At 38.2% G+C, this 27,813-nt stretch overlaps 1 protein-coding gene across 2 annotated transcripts; it reads left to right on the top strand.

The window, feature by feature from the left end:
* Nucleotides 1-7,274: 7,274 nt before the first annotated feature.
* On the top strand, nucleotides 7,275-13,299 carry LOC128534550 (gastrula zinc finger protein XlCGF17.1-like). Of its 2 annotated transcripts, none has more exons than XM_053509022.1 (2): nucleotides 7,275-7,311; nucleotides 11,263-13,299. In XM_053509022.1, exon 2 carries the CDS (start codon nucleotides 11,310-11,312, stop codon nucleotides 12,213-12,215), a length of 906 nt encoding a protein of 301 aa, XP_053364997.1. In that variant the 5' UTR covers nucleotides 7,275-7,311; nucleotides 11,263-11,309; the 3' UTR covers nucleotides 12,216-13,299. The 2 variants fall into 2 exon arrangements, with proteins under 2 accessions (XP_053364997.1, XP_053364996.1); XM_053509021.1 differs by having other exon boundaries at nucleotides 7,276-7,382.
* The last annotated feature ends 14,514 nt before the right edge of the window (nucleotides 13,300-27,813 follow it).

Genomic DNA, 27,813 nt, shown 5'->3' with positions numbered 1-27,813 from the left:
GTACCTGTTAAATTGAATTTTACAGGGCTGTTACTGAACGATTTACCCTGAGAAAGAGCCGTATAAGAACAGTGGCAGCTGGCACACCTAAAAATAGATGCAGGCTTATTTTTTTATAGTCTAAAATGTTTTAGGCTATGGTTGTTTACTTACATTTCTAAATTCAACAAATATTGTAATTTAAATGAGGTATGAGTTAAGTTAAGTTTTTGTCGCGCTTATGTTCACCAAAACCAATGAAGAAAGCACATCCTGTTTGCTTTCATTGTTTTACAAAGTCATTATGTTTTGTCGTCCTTGTGAGTGCACTTAAATACAAGTAAAGTCTTATGAAGGTTATATAGCTCATATAATTTATTATATAGCTCTTGCACATTAATCTGAAAATAACTGGCACACCTACTTTTTCTGATGCACACACGTCTATTTATGCTAAAAATCTCAGTGTTAACGTTTACTTTAATTAAATCCAAAACAAATAAAAAATGACTACATTCAATTTGAATTCTAAAGTTGTACTATTACTTTACTACTTTGATTATGAATTTGTTTAATTACAATGTTTCACTTGAATGTATCTGCTACTATGAGCTGAGGCTTATTAACACTTGACTGAATGAACTTAGTCTATAGTCTATAGTTATACCACCACTTAGCTGTAAAGCCAGCAAACACACACCCCTAATGCCGTCGCTGTGGGAGACAGCGGTAAAACTGTTATTTAGGTTGAGTAGCATCTGTAATAGATATACCATTTGGGTTTATTTTGTTTGTTCAGTTTTTGTGTTCCTGCTAATCTAATGTTCACCCTTCAGTCCTAACCCTAACCCTTGAATTTTTCATGGTACTAAATTAACTATGTTGTCTGGATAAGCAGCTGGCTTAATAGAATGGAAATAAAGAGCAATAGCCCCCTGTACAGAAGACAGTGTGATATCTGATTGCACTCTGGGAGGGATGCATCAGTACAGAAAAATCTCGAAACAATGTGCAGAAACAGGGTGAGCAGCCAACAGCACCTAATGTAGATAGGTCGACAATGTTTCAGATTTGTCCTGCCAGTCTAAAGAGAGACAAATCCATTCTGACTACTTTTGAATAACAGTCTGAATAGTCAGTCCCAAAGCCCTGGCCCACATTTACTAAGCGTTTGGAGTAGGAAATTGCTTCTAAGTGGCCAAAAATTCTCAGTGATGCGATTTCAGCCCTACTTTTAGGAGTAGGAGTAAGAGCTATTTATTAGGATTCTTAAAATAGGAAATCTCTTCTATCTCCACCAAAATGTAGGAGAGTTCCAGAGGTGTCCTAACTGGTTAGTAGCGAGAAAATGGCGTTCAGGCAGAGACGCAGACACACGAGAGAAGTTTTAGTAACACTGAGTGACACGTAGCACATAAAAGATACTTTTGGACCAAAATGGAATACTTTTTTTTTTTAAAACCTCATGGGCATTATGCAACTGATCCATTAACAAACATGTTGTATGCTGTCTCCACAGGTGTCTGAATCTGTACATTGTGATACAGCAAATAATAAATCAAACTCTGCTCTTACAGCACCATGGATAATTTACGTTTACATTTAGGCTTTTGGCAGACTTACAAAAAGGATCATGCGCAGATTCATAAACTTACCCTTCCGCACAGTATAAAATCAACAAAAAACAAACTGCATCCATGAAGATGTGGGTGTCATATATATATATACACACACATGTTCTGTATTTATATTAGATAAAATATTATAATTAATTGCGTATCCCAGTGTTTCACACCTCTATGGGTATGTGCGGCAAATTAAAAGGTGGCATTGAAGCTTTCTTTAGACGTAAGAGTATGGCAGAATTTTGCTTTAATTAAACATTTTTACCACCTCCTCCGCTAACACTTTCCTATCCCAGGAGACTTAGCACATGAGACAGGGTGCCAATCTATTGCAGGGCACACATGCATGCACTCACTCACACACTCATTTACACACTACAGGAAATTTGAGAACGACAATGAGTCTAATTTGCATGTCTTTGGACTTTGGGGGGAAAACTAGAAACCAGCTTCTGGTATTTCTTCTTGCTGTTATGATGTAATGTTTCCTCAATGTTACATACATTAGGCCACACCCCATCAGACTCACCGGTGATAATTTTGTCAATTGGGCATGAGAGGACGACTGCATTTTATGCAGCATTTCAAAACTTATTGTCCATCTACAACCTGTGATTTTTCATTATATACCTAATAATGATCTTCTATTTTTTACTTAAATTGAGGGGGTAGGGGGAGGGTATTTTCATCTGGACAATGCCTAAGAATGTCATTAAAACATGTTGTTTTTTCTTCTTTTTTTCCCGTCAGAGACTATCATTGTTTGCAAATAAATGTTAAATGTGAGAAGTACTAAGAACACATTATCTGTTATGAACACATCTCATGAAGAAATGAAGGAGCAAAATTACAAGTGTTCAGGTTATGGGAAGATATTAGTTACCAAATTAATCTGAAAAAAGACCAGCATGTTCACACAGGAGAAAAGCCGTATCCCTGCTCACAGTGCGAGAAGAGAGTTACCACTGCTGGTAACGTCCAAACACACCAGCGCATTCACACAGAAGAGACGTCGTAACACCATTACAAGGTGGTTATGTATGGCTGTCATGCCTAAATACACTGCCTAGACAAAAAATTATAAAATCGACATCAGAAGGGTCAATTTATTGGACTTCATTAAGCAAAGAAATAATCAAAGAGGTTTGAAATTCCTTCATCTGGCCTAAGTAACCTTTAAATTATCATATCTTGGAAGAGGGTACTAAACCATTAACTTTCTGAAAGAATTGTGTTCGGGGGGGAATCAGGAATGGAGATCACTTGAACACAGGGAGAACTTTCACAAGGGGACCTGGAGCCTATCCCAGGAGACTTAGCGCAGGAGGCAGGGTATACCCACATACTCATTCACACCCTATGGGCAATATAGAAATGCCAATCAGCCACTGCATATCTTTGGGCAGTGGGAGGAAACCGGTGTACCCGGAGGAAACCCACCAAGCACGGGGGAACATGCAAACTCCATGCACACAGAGACAGGAATTAAGCCTGGCTGGAAATCGAACCCAGACCCTGGAGGTGCAAGGTGACAGCGCTAACCACCACACCACGGTGTGGCCTTTACATTATCTCATTCACTCTAAGGGCCTGTCCACACGGAGACGCATTTCGCTGTATACGTATAAATTTTTGATCGTATTGGCGTTTCGTCCACATGGATCCGGCGTTTTAGGAGACTGAAACCGCTATTTTTTGAAACCGTGTCCCAAAGTGGATAAATCTGAAATGCCACCCTTGCAGTTTCGTGTGTACGACCAATCCATATATTTTGTTGTTGCTGTCACACGTAACAGCAACAACAATAATGGCGGACTACATGATTGTGTTCGTGTTGCTACAAAGCCTACTAGCTTTATTACAGCAAAATCTATTGCTTCTATGCAACTGTTATGAGCAACAAGCGATAATGGACAACACAATCTTGGTTCGTATACAGCGCGCAAGGTTATGCGCATGCTCAAAGTCTTCTTCTCCGTGTATAGTGAATCTCTATGACAGAATTACAGCGCCCCATACTGGTCTGGCATATATACTACACCGTTTTCAGTGGTAGTTTGTAGCTTTTCTAATTGAAATGACTGTTTATCACAGTTACTCACAGCCAAAAGACATCATTCTTATTTCATTATAACCATGCAGGACATTTGAAATTGCAGACTCTGCAACTCTGAAGCAAGTTTAAAGTGTGATTTCTGGCTGGGTGTCATTTGATTGGATGTGATCACCTAGATCTTCAGAACAAAAACTGTTAATTGGGGGGCCCAGTGTATGTGGGTAGTAGAAGAAGAGGTGGCCAGGATGGTTTAAATAAAACATTTCCAGTAATTCTGCCATTAAAAGCATGCTTAAAGGCAGTTCAGCAAAGTTTTATGTAGGCGATTGTCATTCTAAATGTTCAAAATTTAAGGTTAAGATTAATATGTTATAAAAATTAAGGTGTACTTTCTTTTACTGCAAATACAAATTGGTTAATGTAAGAGAATTATTTTATATAAAATGAGTTATTTATACTCTCTTGCTCTCTTCCTCATAGACCTGATATTAATATGTTAAATCTTTCATGTTAAATCTTCCGTGATCACTTGACTGCTGCTTAATTGGAAGATCAGGTCGATCTGTTCCAAGCTCTTTAACTTTTTTCCTTTCTTCGCCCGATCGCCTTGCGAGGGGGGATTTTAGCAAAGAAATGACAGAATTTTCTCTCATATTTAGTTGCCTTCCACGTCAATCACTATTCAATACATTAACTGACAATCTGCTGATCGTTAATAAGATTAGTTGAACGGTCCAATCATATAAGCCCAAATATTTAAAAACAATATGGATTCGCTAAGAAGAAGTGGGAGGGTTCGGGGCGCACAGTGCTGCATCCGACGGATGATTTGAAAAAATCCAATTTGAGCTCAGCCTCAAATCACATGCTTTTAAAAAATGTACGTGCCTACATAGAAACTCGTTTGTCCGTCGCCCCGTGTACATGAACACAAATGAACATAATACAGTTTAGATTTTTTTATTGTAAAAAAATTATATTAAGAAATACAGTGGAATATTTTGACTAAATGACTTTATTTCATTATTAAAATAAATAGTAAGTATGATAAATAAATAAATATTAAAGTATCATTCTTCTCTGCCTAACCTAAGGGGGAGCGGCGCCCCTGCGCCCCTTATTGAACAGCCACCACTGATCTCACCAGAACATTTATATGGGTTTATGTTCTTTGTAGTAATAGATGTAAATGGCACAGATAAACAGAGACCTTTCTGACAGACTGTGTGTGCGTGCGTGCGTGCGTGTGTGTGTGTGTTTGACTGAGTCTCTCCTGGTGCCAGAAAAGCTTATCAAAGCAGAGTGGGCGACTCGCGTTTGCAACTACGCAACTTTCTGTCTTTATTAAAGAGACCCTTTTCCTTAACTACACAGATGGACGATTTTAACACGCTGGTTGATAAACGATGGATTTATTTCATGTTGGGTAGATACGTTTCACTACTGTTCCAAGTAGCTATTTCTTCAGTCTGAGGAACTTCTAGTCAAGAAGAAAGACTCACCTGGATGACTGAGGACTTCATGGACAATGATGGATTTATTATACACCATAATAAAATGCAGAAGATGCAGGAAAGGTGAGCTTAATAATAAAAAAAAAATCTATAAAGGAACCAGGTATAACTTTTATGCCTGTACTACATGCCTTATAAAGACTGATGTATAGTTAGGTCCATAAACTTTGGATCAATGAGAATTTTTGTAATATTGTAATTTTGTAATGAAACAAGATGGGAGCAAGGATACTAACAGCTTTAATTCAATGGGTTTGACAAAAGTGTGACATTAACAATTTAGAAATTACAGACATTTTCATTCACACATTTTGGGGATATCATAAAGGAATGTAACTTCCCCATAAATATGTTCTTTCCCCATTCAGCTACACAAATGTGAACAATAACATATTATAATCCTATTATTTTACAATATGTTACTCAGAACACACTTGGCTTTCAGTGTGTCATGCTGGGGCTGAGTCCACTGTTTGGCAAACAATTCACATCTGTCCACAGTAACTCTGGTGTAAGGATCTAAAGCTTTATTATTATTATTATTATTATTATTATTATTATTATTATTGTAAACCACATTTAAACCAATCTCTTACATACCTACAAAGGTGAGAATTTAGCAATTAGCCATTAATAGTTTAATAGATTCATTGTGATATCTAAACCTGTGTCACAGCCATACAACAGTACTCCCTCCCACAAGATTATTTTTCTCCACTGCTACCTTCTGACTAAGTTTGGGGACAAAAGAGCTGAATGTTGTTTTTTAGCTTTATCTAGGCCTTTCCTTTTTAACGGTCAGAGTTTTTTAAATTTAAATTTGCAAGTATTATAGTCCTTGTTTTACCTTGTCAGGAGTGCTTTTTCAAAGTTTCATACATTCCAACAGTTTAGATAAAAATCAAATACTGAAAAACATATAAACTATGCATATTAACATACTTGCATTGCAAAATTCACAACTTTACTCCAAATGTTATTTCTTAATCTTGTACGTACATTTACATTTAGGCATTTGGCAGACGCTCTTATCCAGAGCGACTTACATTTTTTTTTTTTTAGCTCATTATACATCTGAGCAGTTGAGGGTTAAGGGCCTTGCTCAAGAGCCCAACAGTGGCAACTTGGTGGTTGTGGGGTTTGAACCTGGGATCTTCCGAACCGTAATCCAATGCCTTAACCACTGAGCTACCCCTGGCCCAACGTACTTATGTCACCACAAAAAAAAAGTGCTGGAAGAAACAGCCAAGTTATTTCTATACTTAAAATTTGATGTCATTAAACATAATTGTTTTTTAAAATAACAATAAACAGAAACAAACTATATAACAGATCATTTTTGTATAAATAAAATTGTCAGCTAATGAACTTGATCATCTGTCTAAACATTTAACAAATGTTTATTTATTAACTCATTATTGTACAGTAAATATCAATAGCTTTGGTTCAGATTTTTCATGTTTGTTGTATAAAGTACTCAGATGTGGAAATTACTATCACTGTAGTATTTCTTCATATTATGACTTTTTTTTATTACTTTTGCGCTAATTATATTTTAAAACTGCGAAGTAAAAATGTCACTTCGCGCCACCTGGCGGTCATTTTACAAATGACTTTGAAGTGCGACTGTTGTATTTTCGTCCGCTGTCGTTTTGCCATGGCGGTAAGCACGATGGTAATAGGCATTCCCGTTGACTACCTAGTGTGTATATATGGCCTTAACCCGAGTCTTAGTATAAAAGGCTAAAACACTGTGATGTGTAACATTTGGACAAATGGAGATATTAACAGACATACTGACAAACGGCTAAAGATATGACGAGGAAAAATTTAATCTCAGAGAAACCTTGAAAGAGACTGAAAATAGAAAACATTCTAGGGAAAAATTACCTGGAAAAATATAATACCTTGATTGATTATATAAGCAAAACTAGTTTAATAGATAGAATCAAAATTAAGGCTATTTTTTTACCCTGCTATTTTGTGTTTTATTTTTGTTTGTTCTGTTTTCCTGCTAATCTGATGTTCCCCTTGAGAGTCCAGCAGGTGGCAGTAATGCACCTATGGTTGCCATTCGCCAAAAATAATAAAGAAGTAGAAGAAGACGTGGCTGCGGAAGGTGAAGGTCTACACTGAGGTATTACTGGCAGATTTCTACAGAGACTGTTTGATGAGAAGGATTTAAACCATAAGCCTGTTCTGTCTGAGGTAAATTCAGATGAAAAGTGCTTGAGGTGTTTCATATGGCTATATATTCATGCCACAATCCTGACAGCACAGGATCGCTCGGTTCTAGTGATGGGTCGTTCATGAACGATTCGTTTTTTTCCGAGTAGTCTCGGAGAGTGATTCGTTCATTTTCTGCTGGGCGCGCATGCGCAAATCATCGCAAAACCTCCGTAGGTCATGTACAGGAAACAGAATTGAACGATTCACCTCAATGAGTCTTCCAAGTCGTTCGTTCTTTTGTGACGTGATTCCTATAGACGCAATGCAGTGCCATAGATTCAAAAGAACGAACGACTCGGATTAAAAGATATGATGGTGAGCTGCTCATTCTGTTTATAATATGTCCTTTAGCCTATAGGCAAAATTTGTGTATGTGTTTTCTGCGCATGCGCGCAATATCCTTTTTACGGACTGCACGCGCTAGTTGATGGGAAGTTTGAATCATTTTAGTGACTCGGTTCTTAGATTTTCGTTCATCAAAATTAACGGATCTTTTTTTGAGTCCTTTAGTTCATTTCGTTCTTTTGATCAGAAATAAAACAAAGTGGTACATTTTTAATAAACAGACCCCCAACACGTCTACATATACAAATGTTGCACGTTTGCACGTGCACTTTGTTGTCTGTTGTCTATTGTTTTTTGTATATATATATATATATATATATATATATATATATATATATAGGTCAACTTAAAAATATAAAATGTAAATCTGTCATCTGATGTAGTCAGCTAATTAGATCTCTTTGTTAGCTAGCTGGTTCTGGTAAAGTGTGTTGTTAATTTATGTTGTGTTGTTAATTTATGTTGTTGTATGTAATGTTTGTAGCGCCTCGATCCTGGAGGAACAGTGTTTCGTTTCACTGTGTACTGAACTGTATATGGTTGGAATGACAATAAAAGCTGACTTGACTTACTTGATGACTTGAAATTTTAGCTACAGTTCCAGTTATGAAAATATTACAATGCAGCTAAGGACATATTATTATCAATAGAATGAGTAACTCACCATCATATCTGCTAGTCTGAGTGATTCATTCTTTTGAATCTATTGCACTGCATGTGTCTATGGGATTCACGTGACAAAAGAATGAACGACTTGGATGAGGAGTCATTGAGAACCTTTCAATTTTGTTTCCTGTACATAATCTACGGAGGTTTCGCGATGATTTGCGCATGCGCGCGCTCAGCAGAAAATGAACAAATCACTCTCCGAGACTACTCGTTCTTCTGAGTCGCATTAAAGACGCTTTCAAAAAGAAAGCATTGTTTATGAACGACCCATCACGCGCATGCAACACATTTTCTATGCACGCTCGACTCTGTTTGTATGCGCGCATGAATATAACGCCATAGTTTTAGAGCTCGGTTTGATTTTGATTTAAATTGGTGGTTCACTACAAAATCATTTTACATTAATAAACATAAATAAACAAATTTTGTTCATGACCCAATTTGGTCATACACCGATTCAGTTTTTTTCTTTTATGGGATTACATGTAAATATAATTAATCGATTCCCCATCACTGTAAACTATATTTAACGAATCCTTTAGATAACAAATTAAGGCCTTTTCGTACTTTGTTAGTTATTACGTTGTTAATAGTAGCTATAATAATATAATAGTAGCTATAATACAGTGCTTAAAAAAAAAACTGTAGAGGAGAGAACCAGCACTTCAATTTTTCATGTATTGTTCACGCACCTTTCTTAGGGAGACTGGCTGATGTGTAGGAGTGGAGTCGAGAAAGATGGGTGGGGAGGAGACTAGTGTTAGTGAGAGTCTCCTTCCATAATAACATTCTCATTCAGGGGTTTTCTTTCTGTTTTGTTTCTTGACCTCTGGTTCGTACGTGGCAGCCGTTTTCACTAAAAATCTATTCGGAGAGTTTGTTTTCAGTTGAAGACACTGTGTTATCGTGTCTGTGTAGCACTCTGTTCGCCACACATTTATTCAGATGATACTTTTTTTTCTACTTTACACTGTGTGTGTCTTTCTCTCTCTCTCTCTCTCTCTCTCTCTGTGTGTGTGTGTGATTTTATTTACAGTACAGGCCAAACATTTGGACACACCTTCACACCATTTACATTGGTAGATTCTCACTGAAGGCATCAAAACTATAAATGAACACATGTGGATTTATGTACTTAACAAAAAAGGTCTCCACAGTCACCGGACCTGAACCCAATCGAGATGGTTTGGGGTGAGCTAGACCGCAGAGTGAAGGCAAAGGGGCCAACAAGTGCTAAACACCTTTGGGAACTTCAAGACTGTTGGGACCCATTTCAGGTAACTACCTCTTGAAGCTCAATGAGAGAATGCCACGAGCAATCAGAGCAAAGGGTGGCTATTTTGAAGAAACTAGAATATAAAACATCTTTTCAGTTATTTCACCTTTTTTGTTAAGTACATAACTCCACATGTGTTCATTCATAGTTTTGATGCCTTCAGTGAGAATCTACCAATGTAAATGGTTATTAAAATAAAGAAAACACATTGACAGATAGATGAGAAGCTCTTGAACACCCCAAATCCACAATCGCAGAAAATTAGAATATTAGATGCAATCAATAAAATAAGGATTGTACATATCGGACCTCTGAAAAGTATAAGTATGCATATGTACTCAGTACTTTGTTTGGGCCCCTTTTGCAGCAATTACTGCTTCAATGCGGCGCGGCATGAAAGCTATCAGCCTGTGGCACTGCTAAGGTGTTATGGAAGACCAGGATGCTTCTTCAGCTATTCTGCATTGTTAGGTCTCATGTCTCTCATCTTTCTCTTGGCAATGCCCCATAGATTCTCTATGAAAATCAGGTAAAGCGAGTTTGCTGGCCAATCAAGCACAGTAATCCCACTGTCATTGAACCAGGTTTTGGTGCTTTTGGCAGCGTGTGCAGGTGCCAAGTCCTGCTGGTAAATGCGGAAGGAAGCATGAAGTGCTCCAAAATCTCCTGGTGGATGGCTGCGTTGACCCTGGACTTAATGAAGCATAGCGGACCAACACCAGCAGCCGACATACCTCCCCAAATCAAAACAGACTTCAAGCATCTTGCAGTATGTGCCTCTCCATTCTCCAGACTCTGGATCCTTGGTTTCCAAATGAGATGCAAAAGTTGCTCTCATCAGAAAAGAGGACTTTGGACCACTGAGCAACAGACCAGTTGTTGTTGTTTTTTCTTTAGCCCAGGTAAGACGCTTCTGACGTTGTTTGTTGTTCAGGAGCGACTTGACAAGAGCAATATGACATTTGAAGCCCATGTCCACTCCTTGTGAAAGTCTCCAACACTTTTGTATAGCCTTTTCCTGACAATCCTCTTTAGGTTGCGGTCATCCCTGCAGCTTGTGCACCTTTTTCTTCCACACCTTTCCTGTCCACATAACTTTCTATTAATGTGCTTTGATGGGAACATCCAACTTTTTTTGCAATTACCTTTGGAGAAATAAAAGAAGGCCCCAAATCATCATCTTGTTTTCTCTCTCTTTCACACACACACACCGCGTGTCGACCTATCAGCGCTCCCCCCTGTAATAGGCAGAAGTGTGTGTGTGTTTCATTTCATTTATTCTTATGTTAATTATGAATGAATATTACTATAAAATACACTAAGGAGGACCATTTAAAGGCTCAGAAACCCTTTGCAGGTGTTATTGCTTAATTAGATGATTGAGTGGATGACTTTAAGCCTAGAATATTGAACCTTTTCACAATATTAAAATTTTCTGAGATTGTGGATTTGGGGTTTTCATGAGCTGCAAGCCATAATTATCTCAATTATGACAAATCATGGGGGGGGGGTATTTTCATCTGGACAATCCCTAAGGATGTCATCAAAGTTGGTTCTTTTTTTCCTCAGAGGCTATCATCATTTACCAAGTCTTCTCCTCAAACTGAAGGTTAAATATGAAAAGTACTAAGAAAGGATTATCAGTTTCAAACACATCTCATGAAGAAGTGAAGGAGGAAAATGACCAGTGTTCAGGTTATGGGAAGATATTCAGTAACCAAAGTAATCTGAAAAAAGACCAGCAAGTTCACACAGGAGAGAAGCGGTATACCTGCTCACAGTGTGGAAAGTGTTTTACCACTTCTAGCAACCTCCAAACACACCAGCGCATTCACACAGGAGAGAAGCCGTATCCATGTTTACAGTGCGGAAAATGTTTTCCTTCTTCTAGTCGTCTTCGAAGACACCAGCGTATTCACACAGGAGAGAAGCCGTATCCCTGCTCACAATGTGGAAAGTGTTTTCCTTTTAATCATTTGGGAAGACACCAGCGCACTCACACTGGAGAGAAGCCGTATCCCTGCTCACAGTGTGGGAAGTGTTTTACCTCTGCTGGTAGTCTCAAAACACACCAGCGCATTCACACAGGAGAGAAGCCGTATCCATGTTTACAGTGCGGGAAGAGTTTTGCTTCTTCTAATCATCTTCGAACACACCAGCGCATTCACACAGGAGAGAAGCCGTATCCATGTTTACATTGCGGAAAGAATTTTGCTTCTTCTAATGGTCTCCAAAGACACCAGCGCATTCACACAGGAGAGAAGCCGTATTCATGTTCACAGTGCGGTAAGAGCTTTACCACTGCTGGTCCCCTTCAAAGACACCAGCGCACTCACACTGGAGAGAAGCCCTATTTCTGTTCACAGTGTGGAAAGAGCTTTACCTCTGCTAGTTACTTCCAAACACACCAGCGCATTCACACTGGAGAGAAGCCGTATATCTGCTCACAGTGCGGGAAGAGTTTTGCTTCTTCTGATCGTCTTCGAAGACACAAGCGCATTCACACACGAGAGAAGCCGTAACGCCATTCCAACGTGGTAACGTATTGATGTCATGTCTAAATACACTGCCTAGACAAAAAAAATAAAAAAATAGACATCAGAAGGGTCAATTCATTGGACTTCATTAAGCAAAGAAATAATCAAAGAGGTTTTAAATTTCTTGAACTGGTTTAAGTAACCTTCAAATTACCATATCTTGGAAGGAGAGTACTGAATCGTCAACTTTGTGGAAGAATTGTGTTCTGAGGGGAAAAAAATCATGAATGGAGATCACTTGAACACTGGGAGAACTTGCATGGCAAAATCTCAAAAGTTTAAACTGTAGGTATGTTTTTAATAGTGAAAGTAAGACCATTTCTATGCATCTGTGATGATAACTTTCAGGTTTGGGACTGAACAGCTCTGTGTCTATAAAAAAAAAACACTTATTTGTGAGACTTCTTAGAATAAGGGCTTGACCTTTGTAGGGAGCATAAAGATTGGATTTTGTGGCATTGAAAAAAGGTCATGTGGTCCATATTGAGCCTATCCCAGAGCAATGGGCGCATCAGGGTAAGAATGGAAGCGCATGAAGCAATTCACCCATTGTTTATAGTGCTCACTGTACAAGCCTCCCGCAGCAGTGGTGACTTTGCTGTTTGTTTCCGTTGCTGACGACCTGTTAGAATTATTTTATATATAAAGGAGTTATTTCTACTCTCTTACTCTCTTCCTCATAGATCTGATATTAATGTGTTAAATCTTTCCTGCTGCTATCCTGTCTTCTCTTGAATCTGTTCTTAAAGGTGTGAACGCTCCCACGCTCACCTTCCCATTCTCTCTTTATGTCTCTCTTTCTTCCTGTCTCTCTATCTCCCTCTGTCTCCTTCCCCCTCTCCCCCTCACTCGAGCCAACATCTTGTGATTCGTCTCTGGATGGACCCTCTCTGTCTTCCTCTCCTTTGATTCTTCAGGTTCTCACCAGGACATTTACAGTTGTTCCTGTTCTTTGTAGTAACATATGTTAATGTCACATGCGTTTGGTCAAACATATAAAAACCCCATCTTTTGTTATTGTTAATAAACAGAGAACTTTTTGACAGACAACGTGTGTGTGTGTGTGTGTATTTGACTGAGTCTCTCCTGGTGCCAGAAAAGCTTACCGAAGCACAGCGGACAAACTGAGCAACTCACTTCTTCTACTACAAATAAATTAATTAATTGATTATAATAACTATATTCCTTAGAGTGTTCTTTGGAACGGGGAGCGGCGTGCAGTTATACACATGTGATGTGCATGATTTTGTTGATTCTCTCCTTGACGTAGAGACGAGCGAGATCGGTCCGGCGCACCCGAGGCTCGTTTTTCTCAGAGTGTTCTTAGAAACAAGGCAGAAAGTATATTGTTTTGCCGAATGCCTTATTAATTTACCATATTTGTATTTGATAAATGTGTGAATAATCTCCAACTGTGTAGAGGCACGTGAATTTAAAATAAAATTCATATTTCTGAGAGTGTTCTCAGGAACGTGGAGCTATTGCACATTTTGATAATACACTTATAAATTATAATATTTTTCAGTTTTAAATATATACATACACCTTCTGTTTGAATGTGACACTACACGTAATAACAAAAAAAAAAAAAAGCTTTAAATGTCCGCTTAACTTCGATACGCTTGGTTTGTTTACTAGCTGTATAACTTACTAACAAAATGGGAAATGGTCGTTCCGAACAGTCTGTTACTTCTAATGATTGAATGTCTATTTAAAGATTTGGAATTTTTAGTCAACTTTTTGTATCATCTACAGTATTCGACATGAATAGGTTTTAGGAATTTAGATTTGTCGTCCAATAGGTTTAAAACTGCATGGTTCCTAACAGGAACTTTCTTAGACTGTAATATTCCTCCACTTTTTACACAACTACTTCAAACAACCTTTGTTAATAATATAAACCCTAATTCTGCTAAAACTATTAAAATTTCTCTAGCAGGAACTAGACACAAACCTGCCATACAACTCATGGGAAGGATGGCAGGTTTGTCAAGGTTTGAGTAACAACATTCCAGTAATTCTACTGTTAAAGGCATGCTAAAGTGCATTTCAACAAAGTTTGATGTAGGAGATTGTCATTCTAAATTTAGAAAATAAAAAAATTGAAGATTAAGATTAAAATGTTTTAAAAATTACTTTGCAGAAGGAAAAAAAATGTAATAAAATACATATTGGTTTCAAATATCAATTACCAGTCTCTTTCATTATTAATAATCTGCATCAGCCCTTGGTGGTGGTGGGAAACAAACAAAAACAACATATCAGTCGACTCCATTTAGGATTGTATTACATCTTGTTTAGTGAAGAATTCACAGACGTATACCACAGGATACGTCTTCTGACAGGCTGTTAAATTAGAAACTACTTGTTCTGCCTTTATTAAAGAGACCCTTTTCCTTAAATACACCGATGGATGACTCTAACATTCTGGTTAATGAATAATGGATTTATTTCTTGTTAGGTAGATACGTTTCATTACTCATCTAAGTAGCTACTTTTTCAGTCTGAGTAACTTCCAGTCCAGAAGTCAGATAACCTTACCTGGATAATTGAGAATCACATACAATTATGGCTTTATTATACACCACCATTTGTATTGATAGTACGAAGATGCAGAAAAGGTGAACCAAATAAGAAAAAAAAAATCAGATTCAAGACTTATTTATATGCATTTTTAGCCTGTACTACATGCCTTATAAATCCTGATGTACAGTTAGATCCATAAATTTTGGAAAAATGTTTGAACATTGAACATTGTTTGGTATTTGGAACTCTGCACTGAATTTTGTAATGAAACAAGATGGGACCAATGTGAAGACTTCAATGGGTTTGAAAAAAGTGTGACATTAACAATTCAGGAATTACAGACATTTTCATACACACATTTTGGGGATATCATAAAGGAATGTAACTTCCCCATAAATTTTTCTCCCCCATTCAGCTACACAAATGTGAACAATAACATATTATAATCCTATCATTTTACAATATGTTACTCAGAACACACTTGGCTTTCAGTGTGTCATGCTGGGGCTGAGGCCCCTGTTTGACAAACAATTCACATCTGTCCACAGTAACTCTGGTGCAGGAATAAAGAGACACCACATTTAAAGCTTTTTTTTTTCATTGTAAACCACTTATTTTATTTCTCTACATACCTACAGAGGTGAGAGTTTAGCAATTAGCCATAAACAGTTTCATAGGTTCATTGTGATATCTACGCCTGTGTCACAGCCGTGCTGATATTCAGCACAACAGCACTCCCTCTCACGAGATATTGCTTTATCTTTGTCTGCTGCTACCTTATGACCAAGGGCGGGAAAAAGAGCAAAGGTTTTTATTTAAAATTGCAAGTATTACAGTCCTTGTTTTAGATTGTCAGGAGTGCTTTTGAAAGTTTTAAACATTCTAACAGTTTAGCTAGAAATCACATACTAAAAATCATATATGTGCATCCTTTTACGGTGCGCGCTCGACTGCCTGCACACGCTAGTGATGGGAAGTTTGAATCATTTTAGTGACTTGGTTCTTTGAATCTCGTTCATCAAAATGAACGAATCTTTTTTTGAGTCATTTAGTTCATTTCGTACTTTTGATTGGAAACGGTGGCCGATTTAGCAATTTGGGGTCTCAAGGCGAACATGGATATGGGGCCCTCTTAAAAAAAAAAATCAACAACAAAACATTAACGGGTTAACTAATGCACAAAAATTTTCTACAACTAGAATGTAACGCACTGTCAGTTTACATATCTGATACAGATACCTTTGTATTTCAACACGATCAACAGATTAATAGTTGACGATTGGCCTCTGTCTTCTATGCTGTTTCACTAAAGTAAGAAAATCCATGACAGGTCAATGGAGTGACACAAAAAATACCAAAGAATACTAATAATGAATAATAATAGTAATAATAATAATAATACTATTTTAATAATAATTCAAATGTTTACCTCTTATCTTTATCCTTGCCTTCCCGTCTTTGTCTTACACTGTAAAAAAACAAACAAAAAAAAACTGTTGTTTTTATAGGAAAACACTGGCAGCTGTGAGAATTCCTGTAAAATATACAGCAGCACAGTAGTTTGTTTTATACAACACAGTTATGCAAAATTGACTATATCCTGCATCAATAAATGATACAATTAGCAGGGAAATATCAAACAAAAGTCATTTTAACCAGTAAAACAACAGTAAAACTTTGCATTTTAAATGGAAATGTTCTGTATATTATACATAAAATCTATTCATAATATGCTGTATTTTTATGTATTCAAATAATGAAGTTATTGGTGTAAATCTCAAAAACATCTTGAGAAAATACAAGAGAGCAAAATATAACTTAAGAAATTTATTTAACAGCCATCGTAAATAGTAGTAAACAACTGGATGAATTTTATTCAAACAAAGTTTTCAAAGTTTGAAACAAAGTTTATGTACCAGGCACAGAACAACAACCCACCCTTTCCCTGTCTGGAATGTTCCACAGTATGGCATAAAACTTATCTTCATGGAAACAATTAGGTGATGCCAAAAGGCCAAGTTACAGGTCAGGTCTACAGATCCAAAGGGAGGCCCCCCACGTTTGTTAAGGTATTTTTTGCACTAAAAACAAATCTAATTGAATAAATGCAAGATAGATAAGTTTTTACCATATTGTGAAACATTCCTGCAAAGTAAGAAACAAGCAGCTGGCGGACTCGCTACCAGAAAAAGTTTTTACCAGAAAAACATTTAGGACATTTAGGAAGAAAAAATTATATAGTGCCTTAAACATAATACAAATTGTGGATTTGGATTTAAAACAGCGAAAACTAACAGTACCTCTTCTCAAACAAACAGAGAAAGTTAGTGCACCTTTAAGACTTTAAGATTATTTAAATAGTTTCTTAATAAACATAATACACGTTGTGGATTTAGAGCGAAAACTAACAGTACCTATTCTCAAACAAAGAGTCAGAGTCCACAGAAAGAGTCCATATTTAGGCTCAACAGCACTCGTGATCGGAGAGTTCCTGTATCAAGGTGAGGACTCGAGGGTTCATGCTGAGATGACGCTTGGAGTTTTTATTCTCTACTTTGGTTCCTTTATCTGGGTTTATCGAGAAAAAACACCTGTAAAACAAAAGCATATTAAGCATTTTAATTGATCAGTTATAAAAAAAAATTATAAATTAAAAAGACTACAAGAAACAATATACACACTACCGGTCAAAAGTTTGGAAAGTGTACTATTTTGATTGTTTTTGAAAGAAGTCTGTTCTGCTCAACAAGACTGCATTTATTTGATCCAAAATACAGCAAAAACAGTATTATTGTGAAATATTTCTACAATTTAAAATAATTTTCTATTTCAGTATATTTTAAAATGCAATTTGTGTGTTTCAACATCATTACTCCAGTCTTTAGAGTCACATGATCCTTCAGAAATCATTATCTTAACACTTATCAATGTTAAAAACAGTTGTGTACAATTTTTTAGGATTATGTAATAAATAAAGTTCAAAACAACAGCATTTATTTGAAATATAAAGCTTTTGCAACATTTTAAATGTCTATACTGTCACTTGATCAATTTAATGCATCCTTGCTGAATAAATGTATTAATTTAAGTTCTTTCCTATAAAAAATAAATAAATAAAATAATAATAATCTTACCAACCCAAAACTTTTGAACAGTATAACAATGTTACAAAAGCTTTCTATTTCAGATAAATACTGTTCTTTTGAACTTTATATTCAAAGAATAAAAAAAAACTGTTTTTAACACTGATAATAATCAAATGTTACTTGAGCATCAAATCAAGATCAAGTATTTATTTTCTGTCACATGCACAATCATACAGAGTACAATATGCAGCGAAATTATTTTGCGACCACAGAGTCGCGACGTCAGCCACCTAGGGCGCCATCATGCTCCAGTTGGACCTCTTCTGCCAGACATCACAGTATCTTCTACATGGAAAAACATGGACTCCTCCTTCTCATCAAAGTAGCTGAGCAGAAGCAGGATCATCTCTATCACATCATCTGAACAGCCACTCTGCAGTCCCCGCATCCTCTAAAGCTTTGCATAATTCTGAAGGAATATCTTGCTCTTGTTGACACAAACTGTGGTCATGTAGTCGAGAAGCCTTTTTCCTTTCAAATCCAAATTTCGTGTGAATGTCTCTTTGAGGTCAATCCCAGTGAGTTCCATAAAGTGGACTTACATGCCACAACATACAAAACATACAGTTTTTCCATCTTTTGCTGCTGGCTCTCTTGAGTTTCTTCAAGGGGCAGAAGTTTTACATTCCATTTAATGCATCCATAAGTGTCCTACATTGCTGCTCTCTCTTCTATTGGGATCTCGTCTGTTTGGTCCGAGTCATTGGTCTGATGTTTTCTTTTTCTTATTTTGAGTGTTGAAGTGCGCCTCACATTTTCAATTTGTTTTGCAACTGTTTGACAAGGGAATGGTAGCCTGTCCCAACAATATCACCCTCTATTACATCTTGGAGAGAACTGGGATATTTTGCTACCATTTTTGTTGCAACGTCAATTAAATGCTTTTTACCTACATGAGGGCATTTTTGCATCATCTCAGTCACAACAATCCGGACCATTTGCTTCCTTAGTTTTGGGCCAGGCCTTTTCCCCCTCTCTAAAGCCTGCATCACTTCCTCAGGAAATTTACTCCATGGAATTTCAGAGTTGACGTCCCACTGTGTGTCAAGTCCTGCGCTGCTGGAGGAGCTTGGCGATGAACTTTGGGGTGAAACAGAGAGCGATGGCAGCAATTGGGTAGGTGAGGCTTCCACAGATGATAGTGAACTCTTATCGGGAGTGTGGTCTTTAAATGGCAAAAGAATAAGATTGATTCACACTGTAAAATATTTCACAATGTCCATAATCTGCTTTTGATTTTGAATAGTTGTGTGGTGGTGTATAGTCTTCTTCTTTGTCTTTCGGCTGTTCCCTTTCAGGGGTCGCCACGGCGAATCATCTGCCTCCATCTAACCCTATCCTCTGCATCCCTTTCTCTCACGCCAACTAACTTCATGTCCTCTCTCACTGCATCCATAAATCTCCTCTTTGGTCTTCCTCTAGACCTCCTGCCTGGCAGTTTCAACCTCAGCATCCTTCTACCAATATATTCACAATCTCTCCTCTGAACATGTCCAAACCACCTCAATCTGGCCTCTCTGACTTTATCTCCAAAACATCTAACATGGGTTGTCCCTCTGATGAACTCATTCTTGATCCTATCCATCCTTGTCACTCCCAAAGAGAACCTCAACATCTTCAGCTCTGCTACCTCTAGCTCTGCCTCCTGTCTTTTCTTCAGTGCCACTGTCTCTAAGCCGTAGAGCTGGTCTCACCACTGTCCTGTACACCTTTCCCTTCATTCTCGCTGATACTCTTTTATCGCACAACACACCTGACACTATTCTCCATCCATTCCAACCTGCCTGTACCCGCCTCTTCACCTCCTTTGAACACTCTCCGTTGCTCTGGACCATTGACCCTAAGTGCTTAAAATCCTGCACCTTCTTTACCTCTGCTCCCTGTAGCCTCACCGTTCCTTTTGGGTCCCTCTCATTCACACACATGTATTCCATCTTGCTGCGGCTAACCTTCATTCCTCTGCTTTCCAGAGCATACCTCCACCTTTCCAAATTTTCCTCCACCTGTTCCCTGCTCTCGCTACAAAGCACAATGTCATCTGCAAACATCATAGTCCATGGAGAATCCTGACTTACCTTATCTGTCATCCTGTCCATCACCAGAGCAAACAAAAAGGGGCTTAGAGCCGATCCTTGATGCAGACCCACCTTCACCTTGAACTCTTCTGTCACACCTACAGCACATCTTACCACTGTCTTAGCGCTCTCATACATGTCCTGCACCACTCTAACATACTTCTCTGCCACTCCAGACTTCCTCATACAACACCACAGCTCCTCTCTCGGCACCCTGTCATACGCTTTCTCTAAATCTATAAAGACACAATGCAACTCTTTATTACCTTCTTTGTACTTCTCCACCAGCATCCTCAAAGTAAATACTGCATCTGATGTACTTTTTCTAGGCATAAAACCATATTGTTGCTCACAAATGCTCACCTCTGCCCTTAATCTAGCTTCCACTACTCTTTCCCACAGCTTTATTGTATGGCTCATTAGCTTTATGCCTCTGTAATTGCCACAGCTCTGCACATCTCCCTTGTTCTTAAAAATCGGCACCAATACAATTCTCCTCCATTCTTCTGGGATCCTCTTACTCTCCCAAGATCTTGTTAAACAAACTAGTTAGAAACTCTACTGCCACCTCTCCTAAGCACTTCCATACCTCCACAGGTATGTCATCAGGACCAACAGGCTTTCCTCTCTTTATCCTCTTCAAAGCCCTTCTCACCTCACTTTTATTAATATTTGCTACTTCCTGTTCCACAACAGTCACCTCTTCTACTCTTTGTTCTCTTTCGTTTTCCTCAATCATCAACTCCTCAAAGTACTCCTTCCATCTTCCCATCACCCTCCTGGCATCTGTCAGTACATTTCCATCTCTATCTTTAATCATTCTAACCTGCTGCACATCCTTCCCATCTCTATCTCTCTGCCTCGCCAACCTGTACAGATCCACATCTCCCTCCTTACTGTCCAGCCTAGCATACAAGTCCTCATATGCTCTTTGTTTGGCCTTTGCCACCTCTACCTTCACCTTATGCTGCATCTCCCTGTACTCCTGTCTACTCTCTTCAGTCCTCTCAGTGTCCCACTTCTTCTTAGCTAGCCTCTTTCCCTGTATATACTCCTGGACTTCCTCGTTCCACCACCAAGTCTCCTTATCCACTTTTCCCTTACCTGATGATACACCAAGTACCCTCCTACCTGTCTCCCTGATCATATTGGCTGTAGTTATCCAGTCGACTGAAAGCACCTCCTGACCACCCATAGCCTGTCTCAACTCCTCCCTCAAGACTACACAACATTCTTTATTTCTCAGCTTCCACCACTTTGTCCTCTGCTCTGCCTTTGTCCTCTTCCCCTTCCTCACCACCAGGGTTAGTTTACACACCACCATTCTGTGTTATCTGGCTACACTTTAGCAACACTTTGCAGTCACTGATCTCTTTCAGATTACAACATCGACACAAGCTGTAGTCCACCTGAGTTCTTCTGCCTCCACTCTTATATGTCACCCTATGTTCCTGCCTCTTTTGGAAGAAATTATTTACTACTGCCATTTCCATCCTCTTTGCAAAGTCCACCACCATCTGTCCTTCTACATTCCTGTCCTGAAGACCAAACCTGCCCATCACATTTTCATCACCTCTGTTCCCTTCCCCAACATGTCCACTGAAGTCTGCACCAATCACCACTCTCTCACCTCTGGGGATGCTCTGCATCACTTCATCTAACTCACTTCAGAATTTCTCCTTCTCTTCTAACTCACATCCTACCTGTGGACCATAACCACTAACATTGAATATCACACCATCAATTTCCAGCTTCAGACTCATCACCCTATCTGATACTCTCTTCACCTCTAGAACATTCCTTACAAACTCCTCTTTAAGAATAACTCCTACTCCATTTCTTTTCCTATCCACATCGTGGTAAAACTATTTGAACCCTGCTCCCAAGCTTCTGGCCTTACTACCTTTCCATCTGGTCTCCTGGACACACAGTATATCCACCTTCCTTCTCTGCATCATATCAACCAACTCTCTTGCCTTCCCTGTCATGGTCCCAACATTCAAAGTCCCTACTATCACTCCTAAACTCTTGCCTTTCCTCTTCTCTCTCTGTTTTCGAACACGCCTTCCTCCTCTCCTTCTTCGAACAACAGTAGCCCAATTTTCACCGGCACCCTGTAGGTCAACAGCACCAGTGGCAGTCGTTGTTAACCCGGGCCACGACCGATCCGGTATGGGAATTATATTTGTGATTCGCATCATTGATTTGGCAAATGTTTTACGTCGGATGCCCTTCCTGACACAACCCTCTGCATTTATTCAGACTTGGGACTGGCACAAGAAGACACTGGATTGCCCCCCCTTGATGGCATTAACTGTTGTGACTGTGTATTCCTCCCTAAACGTGACTGTAAAAAGCTCTTCAGAGTTTCAGCTACTGGGATATAGTAAGCATATTCTGTAATGTTTTCATTCATTCCCAGTGCCAGTTTTTGGGGTTTTGTGTAATTAAACTTTTTTGTGAATGTCTGATTTCTAGAATATGTAGTTCTTAATTGTCCCTGATGACAGGCAGAGAACAAACCTGACTCTTTAATGCAGTCACAGATTTTAGAGACTGCTTTATCTGATAGGCTCATATCATTTAAAAAAATAATAAACCTAACTCGTGCACATTCTGCATTTCCCTTAACAATAGTATGTATAGTTGAGGCAGGAATTAGCAGCTGCAGTTTAAGGTAAAAGATTTTATTATTTATTATTTATTATTTATAAAAGATAAAATTTTAGATCACACCGTAACTTTAGATGGCCTTTCTGTTCCATCAAATGCAACAGTGAAAGACCTTGGTGTGATTATTGATTCCAGCCTTTCATTTGAAGCACATGTAGATAATATTACCAGGATAGCATTCTTTCACCTCAGAAATATTGCCAGGATAAGAAATTTATTGTCGCTAAACAATGCAGAAAAACTAGTTCATGCTTTTATCACCTCTAGGTTGGACTATTGTAATGCCTTACTGTCTGGTTGTTCAGCTAGATGCATAAATAAGCTTCAGCTAGTCCAGAATGCAGCAGCGAGAGTCCTCACTAGAACCAGAAGATATGAGCACATCACCCCTATCTTATCTTCACTCCATTGGCTCCCTGTGAAATTTCGCATTGATTTTAAAATACTACTCTTGACATATAAAGCATTAAATGGTCTCGCGCCGCAGTATCTGAGCGAACTGCTAGTGTCTTACGATCCGCCACGCCTACTTCGATCAAAGGATGCAGGCTGCTTGTCAGTACCGCGTATTATGAAAAATACAGCTGGGGGCAGAGCTTTTTCTTACAAAGCCCCAAAATTATGGAATAGTCTTCCAAATAGTGTTCGGGACTCAGACACAGACTCAGTGTTTAAGTCCAGGCTAAAAACCTATTTATTTAGCCAAGCATTTTTATAAATAGATTTGCCATAGGTAAAGGAGCAGATCTGGGGGACTCATGGACGTAGAGTATTATGGTGAACTGGTATGTTTGGATGCTGTCTTCCTCACTCTCATTGATCACTCAGGTTTGCTGACGGTGAGGTGATTGTTTGCTTTACATGTCACGAAGCCCTCATGTTTGTGTTTCCTTCTGGCTCTCCCTTTTAGTTATGCTGTGATAGTTAGTCCTGCCGGAGTCTCTGCTTGCACTCTACAGTTAATATACATTCACATTATACATTGTTTGACTGTGACCATACCTAACTGCCATCTCTCCTCTTCTTCTCTTCCCCCCCTCTTTCTCTTTTCTCTCTCCTCCTGTCTCCCCCTTTCACTCTTTCTCTCTCTCTGTCGAGCTACACATGTCGTTCCTGAGCTGCCAGTGATCCAGACTCCCTCTGCCTTCCGGACCTGTCTGACCCATCCTGGTGCCCCGCTTCTGGCTGAAGATCTCGTCACATGGATGCCCCGTGTGTCTCTCTGGGATGCGTCTGGTGTCTGGGAATGATTCTCTATACCTAGAAAATGGTTCTGGCCTTGACTGGTGTTGGCAACTGTTTCTCTGGGGACTTGACAGTTCGATAGTTCATGACTGGAACTTCTTCTACAAGTCTACCTGGGTCTTCAATAACTACCTGGACTGCATATTAACATCAATTAACATCAGCTATTATAGCTGAACTGCCTCCCACCCTACACACTGTATAAATGCAGATCATTTACTGCTTTCTGTTTCACCCAAATGAGGATGGGTTTCCTGCTGAGTCTGGTTCCTCTCAAGGTTTCTTCCTATTACCATCTCAGGGAGTTTTTCCTTGCCACTGTCGCCCTCGGCTTGCTCACCAGGGACAAACTGACCATTTTGATTCATACAAATTCACATTTCATACAAACTTAAATAAAATAAAATTAAATTGAATTAAAAGAGACACATGTTTCTGACATAAGACTAACTATCATTCTCTGGCATATTACTGGCTGCACTAGCTGTTGGCATGGCTTCATGTGTGTTTTCTGAATCATCTGTACTGACAATGATATCTGGGGGCTGAGGGCGAGTTTCCCTGTACAAGTTATCGATACCATCTGGGGAGCATGCTTTAGGCTTTCTACACATGTGAGAAGTAAATGACGACTTTTTTGTAAACACGTGTTTACAACCACTTACTGGACATGACACAGACCTCTCCTCTACAATATGATCATTTAAGGCCTTGTTCACATGGGCGTTAAATTTATGGATAAACGAACGTGCTCTAAACGTCCTAGACGTTTATGTTGCGTTTTGTAGCGGCACTCGATTGACTTCTACACTGGCGTTCGTTTGTCTCTGTCTAACGCTAGCCTGCAGCCCAAATTGTAGTTTGTGTGTTAACCTGTGGGGGCAGTGTCGGGAACTGGATATGAAAGCCCGCCGCTACCGGGTTCACTCTCTGACTGCACAACGTCGGATTAAAGGAAGTTTTTTTTGTGGTTTATGAAAAAATGCGTTTCCGCGTATGTTTTTCAACGATTTATTTTATTTTATTTTGCCTTTTTCCGCATTTTCCTGTGTATAGCATGTAGGGTCATGGAATACATCCGATCCTCCGAAGCGTAAAATGAACGTAAAGAAAACGCTCTAGAAGCGGTTTCTTTGCACTTGTTGGGATTTGAACGCCAAGAAAAAGCTGCATGCAACGTTTTTTTGATGCCGTATAAACGCGCAGCCGGACAAACGCACGTCACCAAAGCCCGTGTGAACACGCTCATTGACTCCTATGTGTAGAAAACACTCTGCGCTTGATCCGCGCTCACTGGACGCTACAAACGCAAGAAAAACGCTCGATTTTAATGCCCGTGTGAACAAGGCCTAAGTGAGACACAAGCTCTTTCACTGTGTGAAAACAGCGGGCACATAATGAAACTGTGCATTTTAAATCCGCAACAACAGCTATAGAAGCAGCCTGTGGAGCATTGTGCACATGATAAAAATGGCCCTTGCAAGCTGAGTAAGTGGTAAAAGTTTGACTACAATTGGCGCCAACTCATTTAAAAAGACAACAGGGCTCATTCCTATGCACTTTGCAATGTAGTACATAGCCTCTTAATGTATCCAATTTCTTTTTACAAGAGACATAGGTGAACATTTTTGGGATTTCAAGTGTTTGCCTGTGCTTTTCAGCTGAACCAAGTTAAACCAGTAGTCTAAGAATTATATTAAAATTTAAAGACTAAAAGAAACATAAGGCATGTAAGGATTAGGACTGAACAATACCTATTACTTTGCATATCAATAAATTAATTTCTTATACACACTCTACAATATGCTACAAATATTCTAAATTATAAAAACAATGTTATTATAATTGTAGCCTATATTTTTATATATAAATACAAACAGGCAGCCTCTCAGGTTCACGTTAGATTTTTTTTGTAAAAGAAAATTGCAACAATCATGTTAAAAGTACAGCATAAACTTGTATAGTGACTTATTTAGTTGTATTTTTAAGAACAACTAACTAAAACTTTAGTTTTTACAATATTTACATGTCAAATGAACAAAGTTGTTTTGTTATGAGTATTACAGTATTTAAATATAACAACATTCGGTTTAATAGTTTACAAAAGTTCACTGTGATTTAAACAAAAAATATGTTTTGGGATTTACAGTACTTTTCTGTAGGAATTTTACATTGTTTTCCTTTAAATCTCACAGTCATTCTTTACAGTGTAATTGTAATGTTTTTTTGTTTTTTTTTTTATAAAATAGAGAAGCCTACTTAAAAAGTCATAGACAGTGTTTGTATGTTACAATGAGACCAGCTGGATAGTTTTTTTTCTGCAGAAAAGATATCTGAAGTCACAGAGAGATCCTGCTCTGTGAAAGCTACCCCAGCCTGTGCAATTACTCTATTCTGCCCTTGTGAGTAATAGTATAGAAATGATGAGGCTGGTAAACTTGTGTCGGATTATCTGCTCTTGTGCTTTTGAAAAATAAATGTTTTTGTTCTATGAACATTTAAAAGGATGTTTATTGCATATATGCATGGTGTAAAAAACTTGGAAGGTTTTTTTTGTAATAGACCAGTATATCAAAGTAATTTAACTGTTTAATAGACATGGGTAGTTTTTTACAGATTCACTGTAAAACAGGAAAATAATAATAAACTTTTTGCATGGTAGAATTAACCCAGCGTTCCAGTTAATATGAACCAACATCTGGATAGAACATTTGACCAATTTATTTGGTAGAATTAACTCAGCATTATAGTTAAACGCTATTACTTAGCGTTTGGGTTGAATATTTAACCCATTTTGCTGTGTTAAATTAACCCAGCATGTAGTTGGTCCAATATTTACCCAGCAGCTGTTTTTTCCATTATTTTTTATAGTGTATTACATGACACAGAAAACTTGATAGGCCTCAGCCTCAGCATGCTATCAAGGTGTCATGCCCCACTAATTCAAGATATTGTGGAGTTTTTGTTTTTTTTGAGGATGCATCATATTACTAAAATAAAGAACACGAGGCATAATAATAATGACTGAGCCTTGAAAACAAAATATTTGCTTTCTTAAATTCAGCAATAATTAATCATTGTTTCAGTCCCATTACTGTCCCCAGATCCTGTAACAATATGGTCGGGCCGTGAAAAACAATGCACATATTCATACAATTGCAAGACAGGAACAGTCTCTCCTCATATCTGTGCTTTTATTATTATTATTATTAGTAGTAGTATTATTATTATTAGTATTATTATTATTTTCTTTTGTTGATGACCACATCATTAAAGGTTCTCATGGGAAAAGTAAAGAAATGCCAATGTAAATACTTCTCACCTTCTAAGTATGTCCCCACATACTTCAGTTGTCTGGCATAACAATTTTCCTTATTTTCCTTTTTTCATATTTTTTTCTTGATTTAATAACATTAATCATGACTAATCACATGAAGACCAAGCAGAGAAAGTTATGTTATACGTTTGGGTTCTTGAACAGTAGCAACAACTCATATGGCATCAATGTGGCAACAGAAGTAGCAGGTACTGTATGTCTGGTCTGTCCTTTTAGAAGTCTAACAAAACTGTACCTAAGTACCATACCTAAAACCCTACTGTTATAAACTCACATACAGGACTGTATGTAGGCTGTATGCACCTAAACACATTTTTTTGCAATCTACCAGTTAAATTAAAGAAGAAAAAGCGGAGGGTTTGTATTTTTCCTGAAAATGTGTAAAGGAAGCGGCAGCACGGTTGTATGCTTCCCTTTTGAAAGAAAAATAGGAATGATGAGATGTGCTGGGAGAAACCTCCAATTCAAATTTTATTTGTCACATTCACAGCCATTCACAGTATGATATGCAGTGAAATGTTTACACGACGGCCCGTGATCAAAAAAGAAGGGTTTCGCTGTGAGAATGAATTACGAAAAAA

This window comes from Clarias gariepinus, chromosome 12 (assembly GCF_024256425.1).
Source record: "Clarias gariepinus isolate MV-2021 ecotype Netherlands chromosome 12, CGAR_prim_01v2, whole genome shotgun sequence".
NCBI lineage: Eukaryota > Metazoa > Chordata > Actinopteri > Siluriformes > Clariidae > Clarias > Clarias gariepinus.
The sequence above is the reverse complement of the archived record's forward strand: the minus strand, read 5'-3'. Positions and strand labels throughout refer to the sequence as shown.

Bases quoted from the DNA above. Each gene is read 5' to 3' on its own strand.
- LOC128534550 (XM_053509022.1), top strand. From the start codon at position 11,310: ATGAAAAGTACTAAGAAAGGATTATCAGTTTCAAACACATCTCATGAA.